This window comes from Kogia breviceps, chromosome 13 (assembly GCF_026419965.1).
Source record: "Kogia breviceps isolate mKogBre1 chromosome 13, mKogBre1 haplotype 1, whole genome shotgun sequence".
Taxonomy (NCBI): Eukaryota; Metazoa; Chordata; class Mammalia; order Artiodactyla; family Physeteridae; genus Kogia; species Kogia breviceps.
Genome location: NC_081322.1, coordinates 30,560,233 through 30,581,426, shown reverse-complemented (window position 1 = coordinate 30,581,426; position 21,194 = coordinate 30,560,233). Strand labels below are relative to the sequence as shown.

Sequence of the window (21,194 nt, the reverse complement as noted above, 5' to 3'; positions counted from 1 at the left end):
TTTAATTTTATTCTTTTTATATTTGCCTTATTAATTACCTGTTCATTATATTTTGCAAAGTACTTGTTTTATCTCTTGTTTCATTCTTTTCCATCTTTCTTTAATTAGTAGAGGTTTGTATATATTATGGATGGTAATCTTTTATTTCACATGTTGCCTATTTATTTCTTGGTCTTGATCTTTGACATGTTTAGTTTCCGTTATCAAATTGGCAATTTTCTATAAATATTATATAGTTGTAAATTATTATTATTATTTTTTAAGCACTTGAGCATTTTTAATGTTCAGAACAGTCTTTGTGATTAACACAATGATGTGTACATTATAACCTAGCACTTACTCTTTTAAAGTGTCAGGACTAACTACAGAGAGGCTTACTACTTGACTTCATTACAAATTGAAAGGATTTCTTTTTTTTTTTTTTAACATCTTTATTGGAGTATAATTGCTTTACAGTGGTGTGTTAGTTTCTGCTTTATAACAAACTGAATCAGCTATACATATACATATATCTCCATATCTCCTCCCTCTTGGGTCTCCCTCCCATCCTCCCTGTCCCACCCCTCTAGGTGGTCACAAAGCACAGAGCTGATCTCCCGGTGCTACGTGGCTGCTTCCCACTAGCTATCGGTTTTACATTTGGTAATGTATATATGTCCATGCCACTCTCTCACTTTGTCCCAGCTTACCCTTCCCCCTCCCCATGTCCTCAAGTCTATTCTCTACGTCTGCATCTTTATTCCTGTCCTGCCTCTAGGTTCTTCAGAACCTTTTTTTTCTTTTTTAGATAACGTATATAAGTGTTAACATACGGTATTTATTTTTCTCTTTCTGACTTACTTCACTCTTGTATCCATCCACCTTTCTCCAAATAACTCAGTTTCCTTTCTTTTTATGGCTGAGTAATACTCCATTGTATATATGTGCCACACCTTCTTTATCCATTCATCTGTCGATGGACACTTAGGTGGCTTCCATGTCCTGGCTATTGTAAATAGTTCTGCAATGAACATTGTAGTACATGACTGTTTTTGAATTACGGTTTTCTCAGGGTATATGCCCAGTAGTGGGATTGCTGGGTCATATGGTAGTTCTATTTTTAGTTTTTTAAGGAACCTCCATACAGTTCTCTATAGTGGCTGTACCAATTTACATCCCCACCAACAGTGCAAGAGGGTTCCCTTTTCGCCACACCCTCTCCAGCATTTATGGTTTGTAGCTTTTTTTGATGATGGCCATTCTGACTGGTGTGAGCTGATAACTCATTGTAGTTTTGATTTGCATTTCTCTAATGATTAGTGATGTTGAGCATCCTTTCATGTGTTTCTTGGCAATCTGTATATCTTCTTTGGAGAAATGTCTATTTAGGTCTTCTGCCCATTTTTGGATTGGGTTGTTTGTTTTTTTGATATTGAGCAGCATGAGCTGCTTGTATATTTTGGAGATTAATCCTTCGTCAGTTGCTTCGTTTGCAAATATTTTCTCCCATTCTGAGGGTTGTCTTTCTTTCTTCTTTGTGATTTCCTTTGCTGTGCAAAAGCTTTTAAGTTTCATTAGGTCCCATTTGTTTATATTTGTTTTGTATCCATTTCTCTAGGAGGTGAGTAAAAATGCATTTTGCTGTGATTTATTTCATAGAGTGTTCTGCCTATGTTTTCCTCTAAGAGTGTTATGGTGTCTGGCCTTACATTTAGGTCTTTAATCCATTTTGAGTTTATTTTTGTGTATGGTGTTAAGGAATGTTACACTTTCATTCTTTTACGTGTAGCTGTCCAGTTTTCCCAGCACCACTTATTGAAGAGGCTGTCTTTTCTCCATTGTATATTCTTGCCTCCTTTATCAAAAATAAGGTGAACGTATGTACATGGGTTTACCTCTGGGCTTTGAATCCTGTTCCATTGATCTATATTTCTGTTTTTGTGCCAGTACCACATTGTCTTGATTACTGTAGATTTCTAGTATAGTCTGAAGTCCGGGAGCCTGATTCCTCCAGCTCCGTTTTTCTTTCTCAAGATTGCTTTGGCTCTTCATGGTCTTTTGTGTTTCCATACAAGTTGTGAAATTTTTTGTTCTAGGTCTGTGAAAAATGCCATTGGTAGTTTGTTAGGCATTGCACTGAATCTGTAGATTGCTTTGCATAGTATACTCATTTTCACAATGTTGATTCTTCCAATCCAAGAACATGGTATATCTCTCCATCTGTTTTGATCATCTTTAACCTCTCTCATCAGTGTTTTATAATTTTCTGCATACAGATCTTTTGTCTCCTTAGGTAGGTTTATTCCTAGGTATTTTATTCTTTTTGTTGAAATGGTAAATAGGAATGATTCCTTAATTTCTCTTTCAGATTTTTCATCATTAGTGTATAGGAATGCCAGAGATTTCTGTGCATTAATTTTGTATCCCGCTACTTTACCAAATTCATTGATTAGCTCTAGGAGTTTTCTGGTAGCATCTTTAGGATTCTCTATGTATAGTATCATGTCATCTGGAAACAATGACAGCTTTACTTCTTCTTTTCTGATTTGGATTCCGTTTATTTCTTTCTTTTTTTCCTCTGATTGCTGTCGCTAAAACTTCCAAAACTATGTTGAATAATAGTGGTGAGAGTGGACAACCTTGTCTTGTTCCTGATCTTAGAGGAAATGGTTTCAGTTTTTCACCATTGGGAATGATGTTGGCTGTGGGTTTGTCATATAAGGCCTTTATTATGTTGAGGTAAGTTCCCTCTATGGCTGCTTTCTGGAGGGTTTTTATCATAAATTGATGTTGAATTTTGTTGAAAGCTTTTTCTGCATCTATTGAGATGATCATATAGTTTTTATCCTTCAGTTTGTTAATATGGTGTATGACATTGATTGATTTGTGTATATTGAAGAATCCTTGCATTCCTGGGATAAACCCCACTTGATCATGGTGTATGATCCTTTCAATGTGCTGTTGGATTCTGTTTGCTAGTATTTTGTTGATGATTTTTGCATCTATGTTCATCAGTGATATTGGTCTGTAGTATTCTTTTTTGTGACATCTTTGTCTGGCTTTGGTATGAGGGTGATGGTGGCCTCGTAGAATGAGTTTGGGAGTGTTCCTCCCTCTGCTGTATTTTGGAAGACTTTGACAAGGATAGGTGTTAACCCTTCTCTATATGTTTGATAGAATTCTCCTTTGAAGCCATCTGGTCCCGGGCTTTTGTTTGTTGGAAGATTTTTAATCACAGTTTCAATTTCTATTCTTGTGATTGTGTTTCAATTTCTATGCTTGTGATTGGTCTCTTTATATTTTCCATTTCTTCCTGGTTCAGTCTTGGGAGGTTGTGCTTTTCTAAAAATTTGTCTGTTTCTTCCAGGTTGTCCATGTTATTGGCATATAGTTGCTTGTAGTAATCTCTCATGATCCTTTGTATTTAAGCAGTATCAGTTGTTACTTCTCCTTTTTCATTTTTAATTCTGTTGACTTGAGTCTTCTCCCTTTTTTTCTTGATGAGTCTGGCTAATGGTTTATCAAGTTTGTTTATCTTCTCAAAGTACCAGCTTTTAGTTTTATTGATCTTTGCTATTGTTTCCTTCACTTATTTTTCATTTATTTCTATTCTGATCTTTATGGTTTCTCTCCTTCTGCTAACTTTGGGTTTTTTTTCTTCTTCTCTCTGTAATTGCTGTAGGTGTAAGGTTAGGTTGTTTACTTGAGATGTTTCTTGTTTCTTGAAGTAGGGTTTTATTGGTATTAACTTCCCTCTTAGAACTGCTTTTGCTGTATCCCATAGGTTTTGTGTCATCGTGGTTTCATTGTAATTTGTTTCTAGGTATTTTTTGATTTCCTCTTTGATGTCTTCAGTGATCACTTGGTCATTTAGTAGGGTATGTTTAGCCTCCATGTGTTTTTAATTTTTTACAGATTTTTTTCCTGTAATTGATATCTAGTCTCATAGTGTTGTTGACAGAAAGGATACTTGGTATTATTTCAATTTTCTTAAATTTACCAAGACTTCATTTGTGACCCAAGATATGATCTATTCTGGAGTATGTTCCTTGAGCACTTGAGAAAAAAGTATATTCTGTTGTTTTTGGGTGGAATGTCTTATAAATATCAGTTATGTCCATCTTGTTTAATGCATCATTGAAAGCTTGTGTTTCCTTATTTATTTTCATTTTGGATGATCTGTCCATTGGTGAAAGTGGGGTGTTAAAGTCCCCTACTATGATTGTGTTACTGTCATTTCCCCTTTTATGGCTGTTAGCATTTGCACTTTATATTGATGTGCTTCTATGTTGGATGCATAAATATTTACAGTTGTTATATCTTCTTCTTGGATAGATCCCTTCATCATTATGTAGTGTCCTTCTTTGTCTCTTGTAATAGTCTTTATTTTAAAATCTATTTTGTCTGATATGAGAATTGCTACTCCAGCTCTCTTGATTTCCATTTGCATGGAATATCTTTTTGCATCCCCTCACTTTCAGTCTGTATGTGTCCCTATGTCCTAAGTGGGTTTATTGTAGACAGCATATATACAGGTCTTGTTTTAGTATCCATTCAGCCAGTCTATGTCTTTTGGTTGGAGCATTTAATCCATTTACATTTAAGGTAGTTATCGATATGCATATTCCTGTTACCATTTTCTTAATTGTTTTGGGTTTGTTGTTTTAGGTCTTTTCCTTCTCTTGCATTTCCTGCCTAGAGAAGTTCCTTTAGCATTTTTTTGTAAAGCTGGTTTGGTGGTGCTCAATTCTCTTAGCTTTTACCTGTCTGTAAAGTTTTTAATTTCTCTGTCGAATCTGAATGTGATCCTTACTGGGTAAAGTAATCTTGGTTTTAGGTTTTTCCCTTTTATCACTTTAAATATGTCCTGCCACTCCCTTCTGGCTTGCAGAGTTTCTGCTGAAAGATCAGCTGTTAAGCTTATGGGGATTCCCCTGTATGTTAACGGTTGCTTTTCCCGTGTGCTTTTAATATTTTTTCTTTGTATTTAATTTTTGATAGTTTGATTAATATGTATCTTGGCATGGTTCTCCTTGGATTTATCCTGTATGGGACTCTGTGCTTCCTGGACATGCTTGACTATTTCTTTTCCCATATTAGGGAAGTTTTCAACTATAATCTCTTCAAATATTTTCTCAGTCCCTTTCTTTTTCTCTTTTTCTGGGACCCCTATAATTCAAATGTTGCTCCGTTTAATGTTGTCCCAGAGGTCTCTGAGACTGTCCTCAATTCTTTTCATTCTTTTTTCTTTATTCTTCTCTATGGTAGTTATTTCCACTATTTTATCTTTCAGGTCACTTATCCGTTCTTCTGCCTCAGTTATTCTGCTATTAATTCCTTCTAGAGAATTTTTTATTTCATTTATTGTGTTGTTCATCATTGTTTGTTTGCTCTTTAGTTCTTCTAGGTCCTTCTTAAACGTTTCTTGTATTTTCTCCATTCTGTTTCCAAGATTTTGGATCATCTTGACTATCATTACTCTGAATTCTTTTTCAGGTAGACTGCCTATTTCCTCTTCATCTGTTTGATATGGTGGGTTTTTGCCTTGCTCCTTCATCTGCTTTGTGTTTCTCTGTCTTCTCATTTTGCTTCACTTACTATGTTTGGGGTCTCCTTTTCGCAGGCTGCAGGTTCATAGTTCCTGTTGTTTTTGGTGTCTGTCCCCAGTGGCTAAGGTTGGTTCAGTGGAATGTGTAGGCTTCCTGTTGGAGGGGACTAGTGCCTGTGTTCTGGTGGATGAAGCTGTATCTTATCTTTCTGGTGGGCAGATCTGCGTCTGGTGGTGTGTTTTGGGGTGTCTGTGGCCTTATTATGATTTTGGGTAGCCTCTCTGCTAATGGGTGGGGTTGTGTTCCTGTCTTGCTAGTTGTTTGCTATAGGGTGTCCAGCACTGTAGCTTGCTGGTCGTTGAGTGGAACTGGGTCTTAGTTTTGACATGGAGATCTCTGGGAGAGCTTTCGCCATTTGACATTACGTGGAGCGGGGAGGTCTCTGGTGGACCCATGTCCTGAACTCATCTCTCCCACCTCAGAGGCACAGGCTTGACACCTGTCTGGCGCACAAAGACTGTCAGCCACACTGCTCAGAGGAAAAGGGAGAAAAATAGAAAGAAAGAAAGAAAAAAAGAAAATAAAGTTATTAAAATAAAGAATTAAAAAATGATTAAAAATAAAAATATTTAAAAATATTAAAAAGAAGAAAGAAAGAAGGGAGCAACCAAACCAAAAAACAAATCCACCAGTGATAACAAGCACTATAAAGTATCCAAAAAATCTTACAGACAGAACCCTAGGACAAATGGTAAAAGCAAAGCTATACAGACAAAATCACACAAAGAAGCATACACATACACACTCACAAAAGGAGAAGGAAAAGAATATATGTATCTATATATTTTAAAAAGTAAAAAGGGAGAAAGCAATCAAATCAATAAACAAATCTACCAAGATAATAAACTGTAAATACTAACGTAAGATAAACATAAAACCAGAAACAAATTAGATGAGAAAGCAAGCTCTAGGTCTACAGTTGCTCCCAAAGTGCACCGCCTCAATTTTGGGATGATTTATTGTCTATTCAGTTATTCCACAGATGCAGGTTACATCAAATTGATTGTGGAGATTAATCCTCTGCCCCTGAGGCTGCTGAGAGTAGTTTCCCTTTCTGTTCTTTGTTCACACAGCTCCTGGGGTTCAGCTGTGGATTTGGACCCACCCCTGTGTGTAGGTCGCCTGAGGGCATCTGTTCTTCGCTCAGACATTACGGGGTTAAAGGAGCAGCTGACTAGGGGGCTCTGGGTCAGTCAGACTGTGGGGAGGGAGGGTTAAGGAATGCAGAGTGAGCCTGTGGTGGCAGAGGCCAGCATGATGTTGCAGTAGCCTGAGGCGTACCGTTTGTTCTCCCGGGGAAGTTGTCCCTGGATCACGGAACCTGCCAGTGGCAGGCTGCACAGGCTCCCGGGAGGGGAGGTGTGGATAGTGACCTGTGCTTGCACAGAGGCTTCTTGGTGGCTACAGCAGCGTCCTTAGCATCTCATGGGCTTCTCTGGTGTCTGCACTGGTAGCCACGCACATGCCTGTCTCTGGAGCTCGTTTAGGCGGTGCTCTGAATCCCCTCTCCTCGCGCACCCTGAAACAATGGTCTCTTGCCTCTTAGGCAGGTCCAGAGTTTTTACTGGACTCCCTCCCGGCTAGCTGTGCTACACTAGCCCCCATCAGGCTGTGTTCACGCAGCCAACCTCAGTCCTCTCCCTGGGTCTGACCTCCGAAGCCTGAGCCTCAGCTCCCAGCACCCACCCATCCCGGCGAGTGAGCATACAAGCCTCTCGGGCTGGTTAGTGCTGGTTGGCACCGATCCTCTGTGCAGAAATCTCTCCACTTTGCCCTCTGCACCCCGGTTGCTGTACTCTCCTCCGTGGCTCTGAAGCTTCTCCCCCGCCACCCCTGTCTCTGCCAGTGAAGGGGCTTCCTAGTGTGTGGAAACTTTTCCTCCTTCACAGCTCCCTCTCAGAGGTTCAGGTCCTGACCCTATTCTTTTGTCTCTTTTTTTTCTTTTTTCTTTTGCCCTACCCAGGTACGTGGGGAGTTTCTTGCCTTTTGGGAAGTCTGAGGTCTTCTGCCAGCGTTCAGTAGGTGTTCTATAGGAGAAGTTCCACGTGTAGATGTATTTCTGATGTATTTGTGGGGAGGAAGGTGATCTCCATGTCTGACTCCTCTGCCATCTTAAGGTCTCCTGTAGTTGTAAATTATTAATTATTTAGGTAATAAACATATCCTTCACCTGAATACCTACTTTTCAATGCATTAATAATATGAAAATACATATATGTGTACATGTATATGTGTAAGCACTTATATACATACATGTGAACATATAAAGGTGTACACAAATATATCATTTCCTCTCTCATGTGGACTGTATTTTAAATAACATATTCTTAGAGCAATACTCAGGTGAACTTACTCTGACAGGTTCAAATTTTGGTATCCGTTACCTTGGTTTGGTCTTTTTTCATGCCAAAAAATAATTGCACATGGTTAGTTTATAAGTATTTGTTAAAGGAATAATGTTTTAAAGGCTTTATTGGTTAGAAATATGGGTAAAGATTTTCTAGTGTTTCCTGTCTTGTATTTTTTTCTCTGAGGTGACGTTGCATTGTTGCTCTTCAGATGGCCAAATTAAGAAAATCTATTAAATGGTACTTGGGAGGTTTGAAACTTTTTTAAGCTAATGTCTATCACTGCTCATGTAAGAAAGGAATTGTTTTCAAACTTTTATTTGCAAAAAATTTGCTTTTAACTGTTTATTTTGCAGTTTTGTTATGTTAATTTAAAGGTGTACAGTCAGTTTCCTCCTTCTGAATTAGTAAAATCTACTGTAGTTTTAAACAATTTATCTTATTCCATTTTTAGAACAAGTTATATATAGTCATCAGTTTATGAATCTGGCAGGTGACAATTTAACCAATGTCAGCCTATTTGAAGAGCATTGTGAAAATCTTCTTTGTGATTTAATAAGACTGTCCCTCAACAGGTATGATAAGGTAATGCTTGTTCATTTGCACTTTTGGTATTTAATGGCAATAGTCAGTACTTAATGCATGTGGTTTGACCCATAAGAATCTAAAATGGCTTACTTGTTAATTCTTCTAATTTTATATTTACTGTTATTTGGGAGGTGGTTAGGAAAAGAATTTGAGTTAAACATTTAAAACAGGCTGGAATTAGTGTTTTAGAGCTGTTTAAAAAAAATCGCCTTTTCCATTTGTCAAAAATAAATAAAAACAGAATGTTCATGATAATGATTGGAAATTTCTGTTCAAATAGAGACCAGCCATTTAATAATCTATTGTTTTGTTGTTGTATAATAAAATAAATGAGTACTTAGCTAAAGTTAGTTGACACATTTAAAGAGAGGTTTTGTTTGGTTGTTTTCATAAAAGGTCTAGAATCATGGGGGAAATTACATGTTTTTACTAAATTGCTTATCATAGTGTTTTATTTAATGCAGACAGTGATTTAAAAGTGCTATGGTATTCATTTATTTTCAAGCAATGGAAATTTGTCAACTATCATCACTTATTTCAGGTTACAAACATAAATGTTACCTATGGGAAATTGGGATTTATAATTTTTTAAAATTTAGATTGTGTTTTATATATTTATTATTAATATTGTTTAAATCTAGTCTATGTATTTACAACTAATACAATTAGTAGATTGACCAGATATGATATAGTAATGTCTTGACTGCTGTTGTTTTTTTTTTTTTACTGTGTATTATGTTACAAAAGTGTATGTAGTATGTGAAATAATGAACACATTATGAATTTCAAAAGTCTAGCTATACTTGCTATACTCATAGTGCATATTCTCTGTATTATTTGGGGCCATTGAGGGTATATTTGTTACAAACATGGTAAAGTTGCCTAACCTTGATAAATTCCTAATAATTGTACCATTCTTATAAAAAAATTTAGTCTGCATTACAGAGAATCAAAATTTATTTTCTAATCATTTTCTTAGAAGTCTTTTTATTTGGCTGATGGATTAGATCAAGGTTTAGAAACCATGGCCCTGTAGCCAAATCTAGCACACCACCTGTTTTTGTAAATAAAATTTTTACTGGAACACAGTCCCATCCTTTTTATCCATTATCTGCGACTGATGTTGCAGAACAATGGCAGAGTTGAATAGTTGTTACAAAGACTATTTCACTATTAAAGCTTCAAATATTTACTGTCTAGCCCTTTACAGAACAACTTTGCTCACCATTGGACTAGATGATTAAAGCAGAGGTTTTTTTTTAAGTTGAAAATAAAATTCATTGTGTACTTTTGTTTCTTAAATGGAAATTTATTTTAAAAGTTAATGAAATGGTATGTTTTTTTATAAACAATTTTATGTAATTGAGCATAAATTTTAAGTCATCTAAATCATTCTTTAAGACATTTAGGGAGATATGTGGCATGTAAAGTTCTGCTGTCTTATAAGTTACTCTTTTTGGTTCTTTCCTGCAGGTTAGGCCTTCTGAAGCATTAATGAGTCACCATTGCCCATGTCCATGCATTAAAGAATTATGGGTTCTACTCATTCATCTTCTCAACCACAGGAGTAAATGGTCTCTCTCAGAAGTAAGTTATAAAATTGAGGTTAGTTATTGTTACTAGCTCTTACATTGAATTCACGCAATGGTTTTGTCAAAGAAAAATCTTACGATGTCTTTTGTTATAATAAGACAACAACCACCACCAAACAGAGCATTAACTGAATACTAAATACGTACTATATTTTTAACCCTAAATTGGCTATATGAAACATCTAGGAGAAGTACAAAATTTGACTCTTTTATTTTCTCAAGTTCTTTTTTTGTTTCTTTCAAGAATCTTTTAGGTCATTCTTAAAAACCCTCTAGTAATCCAGGAAATATTTTAGTTAGGAAATGAGGTAGATTTAGATTTGTGGAGAAATAAAGCACAGGTTTTTATTAATCAATTTTACAGTATCTTATTTCAAGGAGAGAGAAAGATAAACACAAAGAGGAAGGTGGGAAATTTAACTTCACCTCATTTTGAATCAAGTCTTCAGAATAGGGCTTTTATTTTATTTCAAGTGTTCTGGATTTGTAGAAGAAGAGAAATATTCATATGCAGAAGTAAATACAAATAATTCACTGTGAAATGATACTTAAAATGGTTTATTTTATATGTTCTTATCCAATTAGGGGTTTAAAATAATTTCTTCCTATATACATTTTCAAGAATTTATCCATAAATTAAAAAAATTCCTCTGTAGCTCTTCAAGTAGAAAGCTCAATTCTATTATTTTAAAAATTTCTTTAAAGACACTACAAATTCAGGGAAATGTAAACGGATAGAACAATGAGATACCACTCCTATTAGAATGACCAAAATTGGGAACACTGACAACTCTAAATGCTGATGAGAATGTGGAACAACAGTAACTCTCATTCATTGCTGGTGGGAATGCAGAATGGTACAGCCACTTTGGAAGACATTTTGCTTGTTCCTTAGAAAACTAAACATAGTTTTAGCATATGGATCCAGCAGTTGTGCTGCTTGGTATTTACCCAGTGAAAACTCATGTCAACACAAAAACCTGCACATGCATGTTTATAGCAGCTTTATTCATAATTGCCAAAACTTCAAAGCAACCAAGATATACTTCAGTGGGTAAACGGATAAACTGTGGTATATCCAGACAATGAACTATTATTCATCACTAAAAAGAATGATCTATCAAGCCATAAAAAGACATGGAGGAAACTTACATGTATATAACCAAGTGAAAGAAACCAGTCTAAAAGGCTACACACTATATGATTTCAACTATATGACATTCTGAAAGCTAAAGCTATGAAAACAGTAAAAAGATTAGTGGTTTCTGAAGGTGGGCAGAACACAGGGCACTTTTAGGACAGTGAAAATAATCTATATAATTTTAATAATAACTTTTTGGACATTTATAGTACTATATTTATTTTAAGTTATTTTAGTAGTTAATTTACTAGGTATAAGTAAAATAAAGTAAATTTACTCTGTATAAATTTAATGCATTTTTACTTATTAAGAAAGTTGTTTTTCTGTGGCATTTTGGTTTGTCAGTAGCATTAAGCTTTCCACAATAAGGCTTAAATATTACACAGTCTCAGCAATATTTTCCTTTGATTATTTTCCAGAATATTTTATTTCATTTATGTGGTAAACATCGATATTTTCATTTTCTGCAAAGTTTATCTTTAAGAATTTTATATTTTTTAGAATTGTTCTTATTTTATAAATTTTAGACTTGTAAGTGTAAACTACATAGAATTAATGAAGGCATGTTCATACTTGTTGCCCTGAGTCTTTTTCTAAGTTTTAAGCAGAAAAGTAGGCATAATTTAAAATACTATATTGTAGAAATTTGCATAGTAATATGTATTGTTTAACCTAAATGACTGTTAATGCTTTTTATTTAGTAACCAGAATTATTTGTCTTAAAATAATGAAAATCATAGGTCATTTCATTTTTTTAAATACAACTAAAATATATTATTCACAGACTTTGAAAGCTATTTTATTTTGAAAGTTAAATTAGAAGTTTCCATTCCTGACAGTAAGACAGTTTGACCTTCCTGCTAAAAAAATAATTAATCGAATCATGCTGCATATCATATAATAAGCATTTTAGATGTGTCAGTGAACTTGTTGAAAGTAAGTATTGAGGCCAAATACTAAATGTAGGTGGGAATTCAGGTCAGCTGAACCTTGAAACTTAGAGGCAGTTGCTGAATTATGTAAATCTGGAACATTAGCTTTCATATATGATAAGGTCCAAGAATAGAAGACAAAGCTCAGATCAACTCAAGTTGGTAACCTACTATACACCAACTACCCATAAATCTGGGCCCCCAAAAGGATGAACTAGAAAGTCAACTAAATTTGTAAGGAAAATTGCCTGTCTTTCACTGTGTTTCTTTGCAGCTTAAAATTGCTTCAGTGTATTTATCGTAAGTAGCACTCATACAGTTGTATAGCCTGAGTTCATGTTGCTTAGGTTGTACTAAAAATTTCAAGCCAGTGACTTCTAAGTAGCCTTGGACAATGGGTCGACGCTTAAACCCACATCTTCTTATGTAACCTCCGCCAAAATATAGAATAGCAAGAACAAATAAAACTGCACAGAAAACATGTTGATAGCATACCTGCAAGATAAGAATGTTCAAAGCTGTAAATTAAAAGTAAAAGCTACCAAAGCACTACTGAGAAAAACTGCTCTGAGGAGAGAGGAAGAGAGCTAGCAGTAGCCATAAAATTGGTCTAAAACCATTTCAAGAATGTGAAAAATACTGGAAAGTTTTCTTGTAGATCACAAGAATAGGAACATAAAAGTGTGTACAAAACATGAGGCAGTCTTTGAAGGTAGAGCTTCTGGAGAATAAAAAGGCAAAAAGGGAGTGATTCCCCCTTGGTGATTAGGTGGTGAAGGGGATAGGAAGTAAAAGCATAGAACAATGTCTCTTGTAAAATTAAAAAAAAAAAAAAATCAAAGGATTCATACCTACTCTCCCACCAACACCACCACCAAAAAACAAAGAAATCTAGTAAAGAAATGGGACTTTGGTACATTGACACAAGAGGGCTTCACTGAACTAGGGATCTTTTAGAGTAGTCCAAACCTGCAAAATGAAAAGAAGGAAACTAAACAAGTCTTTATAAAGTTACTACAAGGAAACAGAATTGATTTGATATACTTTAGCTGAGGATACCCTCTTCCCCAGAAACAACTATAATGCAGAAGGAAATCCTAAGACAATACTCCAGACTGAATTAAGGAGATAAGCATTTGGGGCTATAAAACAAAAACAAAAACAAAAACAAAAAAACACCTTGAATAAGATAAGATATTCAGATTTTAAAACAGATAGACCAAAAGCTAGGAATTAATGAAAAGAATAAACTGAAAGCAGGAGAGAAATAGAAGAAAACATCATTATAGAATTGACTAAATTACAAAGTGCCCAAGGAGAATACACTCAAATGAAAATTTAATAAGGGGCATGGAAGAAAGGCAGGAAAATAACCAAGAGAGTAGAAATGAGATAAAGAAAGGAATATAAATGGTTAGAGAGAAAATGGTTGAAATGGGAGATAAGCAAAGCAGAAGTAACCATATGTATAAATGGAGTCCCTAAAAAAACCCAAAACAATGGGATATAGCTAACACTCAAAATTATTATCCAAGAAAATATTCCAGAAGTAAAAGAAGACCCAGATCTACATATTGAAACGGCTTGCTTGATAAGTGGAAAGATTAATTCCAAATAATCCATCCTGAGACATATTGTAAAACTATTTGACTTCAGACATATAGGAAATATCTTCCAGTCCTGAAGGAAATCTTCAAATCCTCTAGGCAAAAAGACTAAATTACTTAGAAAAGCTAAATAAGTTGACCTGCACTAGACTTCTTAAAAACAACATAAAATAAGGGAACAGTAGAGCATTTAAAAAGACTCAAGGGCTTCCCTGGTGGTGCAGTGGTTGAGAATCTGCCTGCCGATGCGGGGGACACGGGTTCGTGCCCCAGTCCAGGAAGATCCCACATGCCGCGGAGTGACTGGGCCCGTGAGCCATGGCCGCTGAGCCTTCGCGTCCGGAGCCTGTGCTCTGCAATGGGAGAGGCCACAACAGTGAGAGGTCCAGGTACCGCAAAAAAAAAAAAAAAAAAAAAAAAAAGACTCAAAAACCCTTCCTCCTTGTGAGCACACAGCAAACGTCTGTGACCTGGAAGAGGACCATCATGTGACCATTTTGGCACCCTGATCTCGTACTTCCAGCCCAAGCATTGAATGAAATACCAGTATGGCACAATAGAACAAACTCTCAGTTTTAAAAAAAGCGATGTAGGGACTTCCCTGGTGGCGCAGTTGTTAATAATCTGCCTGCCAATGCAGGGGACATGGGTTCAAGCCCTGGTCCGGGAAGATCCCACATGCCGTGGAGCAACTAAGTCCATGTGCCACAACTACTAAGGCTGTGCTCTAGAGCCCGCGAGCCATAACTATTGGGCCCACGTGCCTAGAGCCCATGCTCCACAACAAGAGAAGCCACCACAGTGAGAAGCCCATGCACCTCAGCGAAGAGTAGCCCCCACTCACTGCAGCTAGAGAAAGCCCACGCGCACAGAAATGAAGACCCAATGCAGCCAAAAATAAATAAATAAATTTATAAAAAGAAAAGCGATTCAGTCCCATCTTTTGCTCTGTGGAGGTTATATGGACTCTAACTATGACATACTCCCTTAATAGACTCTTAAGACCAAGAAAAATTGACCAAACAAAAAGGAAACAAAACAAAAAATTCCTTCTAAAACAAAAAAGAAGCAAGTTAAAAATTACTCTTTGTACTACCAGATGGGCAATGGCTTTGGGGACCAAGATGGATGTGGATAAGCTGAGAAAGAAAAACTGCAAAAGCAATTGAAAGATTCAGGAGAAACAGGGAAGCTTTTCTCTTTCATTCACTCAGGAGTTAATGATATTGCAGGAGATGTGATCATTCCCCTGAATGCTGACAGCGGGCTAAGCTCTATATAGAACCTATTCTTAGGAGCTTTCCAGACTGCTGAAAGCAGAGATTTTTTTTTTTCTGTCTTGTACATGATTTTAAAAATTTATGATGTGTCAGTGCTGATTTCTGTAATGCACTGTTTATTTTTTAAAAGAACAAATTATATGTGTGCATGTATATACGTGTATGCACGCAAGCTTACATTCTTCCAAAAAGAAGTATTTAATTCCTTCTCTCTACTGCCTACCCTCCATCCTGTTCTTTGGAATGAGGGAGGGGAAGACTGAATGGGATTTCGAGTCTTCTCACTGAGAAAGGGACATTTTCTGGAACCAAGTCAGAGTTCAAAGGACTAATGCTCTAAGGAAATTGTCCAAAAGGGAGCAGCAGTTCACGGTTATTAAGTTATCTTCAAATGTTGTCTGGACTGCTGCTGCTGACCTTCGTGGAGGCAACAAGGTGCTGCCTCCCAGGAGGATAGTATAGGAAGCAATTAGAAAAGCCTAGGAGAGGATCAGGAATGTTTGGGAATTCACACATAGCACAAATTACGTGGGAACTCCAAGAATGAAAATAAACTAATATGATTAAAGACATGTTTTTATCCCAGAAAATATTCTAAATTGTAGCTAATACTGGTTATATCTGTATGAATGCATTCTTAAAAACTCATCACTCAGTACCAAGTAGGCATCATTTAGACTTAAATTTCAGGGAAGAAAAGGAAAACTAATGAGTATTTCTTGAGTGATATGTGTGAGTGGACATATATACATTTTCTACCTTATTTACTAGGTGGATATCTGAGTAGCAATGAGAAAATTTCAGCTATGTCTTGGTTTTGAAATGACCATTCTCCAGTGCAAAGAGAATGGTAAAATGACTGCTTCTAGGTGGGAGCATGCAAAATAAAAAAATGAGTCTGGAACCTTTTGTACCAGAAACTAACGAGGTGCTGAAAAAATGATGAGGACTTGTCAAAAGGATACAAGGGCCAACATGAAGATCTCCAACACACCAAATCTGGGATAATTTGAGAAAAAAATAAATGATAGCAAAGGACTGTAATCTATACAGTAAGGATTTGTGAGTCTTTGGTGATATAAATAAATGGAGAGAAGGGAAACTCTTCCTAGTAAATGTGGAAGTAATATGGAATTTGAAAATACCACTTGACAACCCTCACAGTAATTGTTTCAGGCAAGAATCCTCAGTGGCTGTCAAAAATATGATGAAAAGCACAATATTTATATAGCTTGATAAGTGTCTCTGTACAGGATTTGTCTGTTACAAAGGGAGCAGTAATTTTGCAGCGCAGAACATCTAGCAGATACCACCTTAACCAAGATATCAAAGTTAACCAATAATAAGACAAGTTGAAATTATGTACTCTCAATGTGATGCATTGAAAGAACAAAAATTTTTTTGATATTCCTGCCAAAAATGCGTCATGTGAATCTAATCATGAAGAAATACTAGTCAAACCTAAATAGCTGGCCTACTCTTCCAGAACATCAGGGTCAGTCATGAAAGATAATCTGAACAACTGTTACAGATCAAAGAAAACTGAAGAAACATGGTAGATAAATGCAGCATGTGAGACTAGAGAGAATATCTGATATACTTCTACGTATAGTTCCAAGGGAGAGGAAGTAGAAAGTGGAACAGAAAAAATATGTGAAGAGAAAATGACTTAAAATCTTCTAATGTTAATGAAAGCTATCGTATTAAAAAGCCCAATGAATTCCACCTAGGACAAATAAAAAGAAAAACACACCGTGATACATCATAGTGAAACTGCAGAACATTGGAGACAAAGAGAAGAGATTAAAGCATTCACACAGAAAAATGCTACTTTCAAAAGAATGACAATTAGACTGACAGCTGATTTCTCAACAGCAGTGGAGGCCAGTGGGAATGATATCTTCATTGTATTAAAACAAGGTAATTTTCAACAAAAAATTCTTCATCCAGCAAAATCTTTCAAGACTGAGGTGAAACAATTTTCAATAAAGCAAAATTGAAGGGAACCCTGAAAGATAAATCTTAGGCAGAAGAAGGAATAAAGTAAGTAGTAAATGTTCTGTATAAATCAATATAATCTAATGGGATTAAAAAATAAAATACATGGTAATACTGGCTTATAAATTGGGTAGGACATAAATGAGTTAGAGTATTTTAAGGTCCTTGTTTTGTCCGAGAGAATTGCAAGATATATATTAACTTACCAAGGTATTTGAACGTATGCTGTTGTTTCTAAGGTACCACTAAAAGAAGAGAGAGTATTTATTTAACTTACAAGCTAATAAAGGGGAAAATAGTGAAATAGTCATCCCAAAAGAAGGCAGGAAGGAGGTATAGGTGGAAAAAAGAGACATATAAATAGAAATACAGAATAAGATGGTACATTTAAAACTAAATATACGAGTTACATTACATTAACTGTAAGTGTACTACTAATTGCTCATTTAAAACATATACTGTCAGAACAGACTAAGCTGTTTATAAGAGAGAATCTAAAACAAAATTCAGAAGGATTTGGAATTGATAGAAAAAAGATATGAAAAAGGTAATATATTAAACTAATATTGGAGAAAATTAGACTTAAAACCAACGAAAACATTAAGTCATTTCATGCTGATTAAAGGTCCAGTTCACCAGGAAGATAAAATATATTTAAATTTTATGTGGCTGATAATATGCTGTTAAATGTAGAAAATAAACACTGACAGAACTACAAAGAGAAATACACATATGCTTAGAAATACTGAAATGCATTTCTAAATAACCGATAGGTGAAAGAAGATATAATGGAAATTATAAAATATCTTAAAGTAAATGGTAACTAACATACTACTAATTAAAGCTTTGGGATTGCGGCTAAAGATATAATTAGCGGGAAATATATAACTTTAAATACAAATGTTAGAGGAAAATTAATGAGCTAAGAATTCATTGTAAGAAGTTAGGGGAAAAAATTCCTGTATAGTAAACCCAAAGAAAATAAAAGGTAGTAAATAAGACTAACACAAATTTATGAAATTGAAAACAACAAAGATGATCAAAAGATTGAAAGATCAAAACAGCCAAAAGTTGGTTCTTCAAAAAAATTGGCTAATCTTTCTTGAGATGATTACAAGTCAGTACTAGAAATGAAAATGGAAACATGCCTTCAAACTCTACAGATATTAAAATATCTGATAATATCAAATATTTATATAAAATGGACAAATACCTAGAAAAAAAATCTTACTAAAACCTATCATATGTTCAGCAACAGTAAATTAGGTAAATAGTTTATCTTATAGTCATATATTAGAATACTCTGATGACCTATGGCTATATTCACTAATATGGGTAAATCTCACAAATATAATATTGAGGAAAAGAAGTAAGTTACCAAAGAATAGAAACAAACTACATAAGAATACAAACACATTAAAAAAAAAAAAAAAAACAGGTGAAGCCAAACAATATGTGATTGAGGCATGTATATCTATGTGGCAAAACTTTAAAAACTAGGGAATGATATATTATGGAAGTCAGAATAATGGTTACTCCTGGATGGGAGAAGATATGATTGTGGAAACTGTAGGGACTAGTCATTTTCTAATTTTTAACCTGGGTATTTTTATTATTCTCTGAGTTTTATATATGTGTTTTGTATTCTCTTTTGTGTGTATATTTCCTTACAAAAATAAAGGAAAAAAACCAAATCAAAGGTTATTGGATCAGTGTCTGAATTTAATTGAATCGTAATACCTCTTTTTCTGTAGTCATTTTGGAACTGGTTGAATAAACTACTTAAAACACTCTTTGAAAAATCAAATGACCAAAGAAGACCTTCTGTGCCTGTAATCCAGCCCAGGGATCCATTGGGTTTTAGCTGGTGGATTATTGCTCATGTAGCATCATTTTATCAGTTTGATCGCCATGGAATGCCGGATGAAGTGGTAAGATTTTATTTTTCAAACTTTCTTGTATTATCAATCAATATGTATTTTTTGTAGGCAAATTAGCAAGTGAGCAGAAACAATAAAAATCAGATTATAATCCTACAGAAATCAACTCAGCTTCTGAATCTAGAAGCTGTAAACCTTTCTGTAAACATCTTGAAAATGATAATCTTTGTTTTTATTGTTTGTTTAGGGAAAAGACTTGGGATCTAGTCCTGGCCTGCTACTCAGTAGTTTTGTGACTGTTAATAAATTACTTAAACCTTTCTGGGCCTCTGTTCTCTCATCCAGAAATCATGGGACTGGATTGTTCTGTTCCGATTTCTTCTAGTTCTAAAATCTCTAAGATTGCCAAAGGGAAAGCCTACATCTCTAGAAATGAATTAGAGAAGATTTTTGTGAAGATATTTTAATCTGTTAAACAACCATGAAGTTACTTCAAGTAAAAAGACAGAGATTTTAATTAGTATATTAATTTCTAGTTAGAAACATTTTTTTCAATGTTATTTAAAAAGCCCTATGAAATAAAACCAGCTGGTAGATGTATTTATTTGAAACCCTATTTGTATATAACTTCTTCCATGTTCAGTAGTAATATAGTATTATATTAACCCATCAGTTCCATAAAATAAGCATGTCTATATTTTCAAAATTGGTCTTTTTTTCTGGCAGTGGTTAACAAGCCTGGCTGATCAACAGGCCTATCTGTGAGTTTCTAAAAATTCAGATTTCTTGGGCTTCCCTGGTGGCGCAGTGGTTGAGAATCCGCCTGCCGATGCAGGGGACACGGGTTCGTGCCCTGGTCCGGGAAGATCCCACATGCCGCGGAGCAACTGAGCCCGTGAGCCATGGCCGCTAGGCCTGCGTGTCCGGAGCCTGTGCTCCGCAACGGGAGAGGCCACAACAGTGAGAGGCCCGCATACCGCAAAAAAAAAAAAAAAAATTCAGATTTCTTAAATCGAGAGATCCTGTTTTAGTACTGTAATCTGGTCTGGAGTTTGGGAATTCTTATTTTTAAAAAGTCCCTTGGATCTCATACTCTTATCAGGTATGCGAACCTTTGCTTTATGAAACATGTTCCTTGAAGGACTTCACAGATTTTCCTCTTTTGGGAACACTGGACAGAGCCCAGACATCATCCGTGGAATCTGAGGGTCAGTTAGTATTGACATAGTGTCCTAGAAATGGAAAGGGCCTTTAAGCATTCTACCAATTCATTGAGAGAGATCAATAAGATCAATCAATAGAATGAACTTCTCAGAGAGAAGGATCATATGTCCTTTGTTTATGCACATGAGTCCTTCCCATACTGGTACATGGTAACTGATAAATGCCATTATTACTGTAGTAGTCCTTTTATTGAGTATTATAATGAAGTTAATATGGTTATGTTTCACATCTTTTATTTCTTAAAATACTAGAACAACAATGAAAGAACTCAAAAAAGTTATCTGTAATTCAAAGGTCTTTACATAAGCATTTTTATTTCTCTTACCACCCAACCTTAATTCTTCCAAATACATATTTCTGCAGTGTAAATAAATACGGTAATTAGGTAAGCACTTCTGAGTTCCTACTGAGTGGCCATCATAATAATAGGTGCCCATGATAGGATACACATCAAATAGATTGCACTGCCTTTTGCTTCAAGGAACGTGCTTTCAGGTTATTAATGCTTGCTGGATCTGCCATTAACACTTATTTGAGTGAGTGGTACATTTCAATAGTGGTTGATATTGACCCCCACATGCTCCCAGTATGGTAGGTAATCTAGCCACATTAATATATATCATTACTATTGTAGTGTTGAATTGTGCTGGTATAACCACCCTATGTTGCATTGCTGAAATCACTCTTCAGTTTCATAGAGGGAACTCCGTAGGACATTATTGCTTTTATTAGCTCTGGATCACGATAGTGAAAGAATTCTCTGTATTTAAAATAGCTTAACCGTTGTCTTTTAATATTTGTCAGCAGTTCCTTTATGATTTTCTTTTGCCAAGATACATATGTTTTTTTCAGTCTTAATTTTTTAAATTATGTAGAAGGTTTTAAGTGGAAAGAGAGCCATGGTATTTGGGGGAAAAAAAACCTTTCATATGATAAAATAATAAAGATGTGTAATGTGTATGTGTATATGTAAAATAGACTTTGCCTTTATTCATGAGTCTTCAGAGTTTCAAACA

The 21,194-nt window shown here is 35.3% G+C and overlaps 1 protein-coding gene across 1 annotated transcript in view; it reads left to right on the top strand.

The window, feature by feature from the left end:
* MMS22L (MMS22 like, DNA repair protein) overlaps positions 1-21,194 on the top strand; it is a 140,594-nt gene that overhangs the window by 14,542 nt on the left and 104,858 nt on the right. The window contains exons 8-10 of the mRNA XM_059082997.2: positions 8,391-8,521; positions 9,998-10,111; positions 18,829-19,005. Of these exons, the coding sequence (XP_058938980.1) occupies positions 8,391-8,521; positions 9,998-10,111; positions 18,829-19,005 (422 nt within the window). The remainder of the gene's footprint in view (positions 1-8,390; positions 8,522-9,997; positions 10,112-18,828; positions 19,006-21,194) is intronic.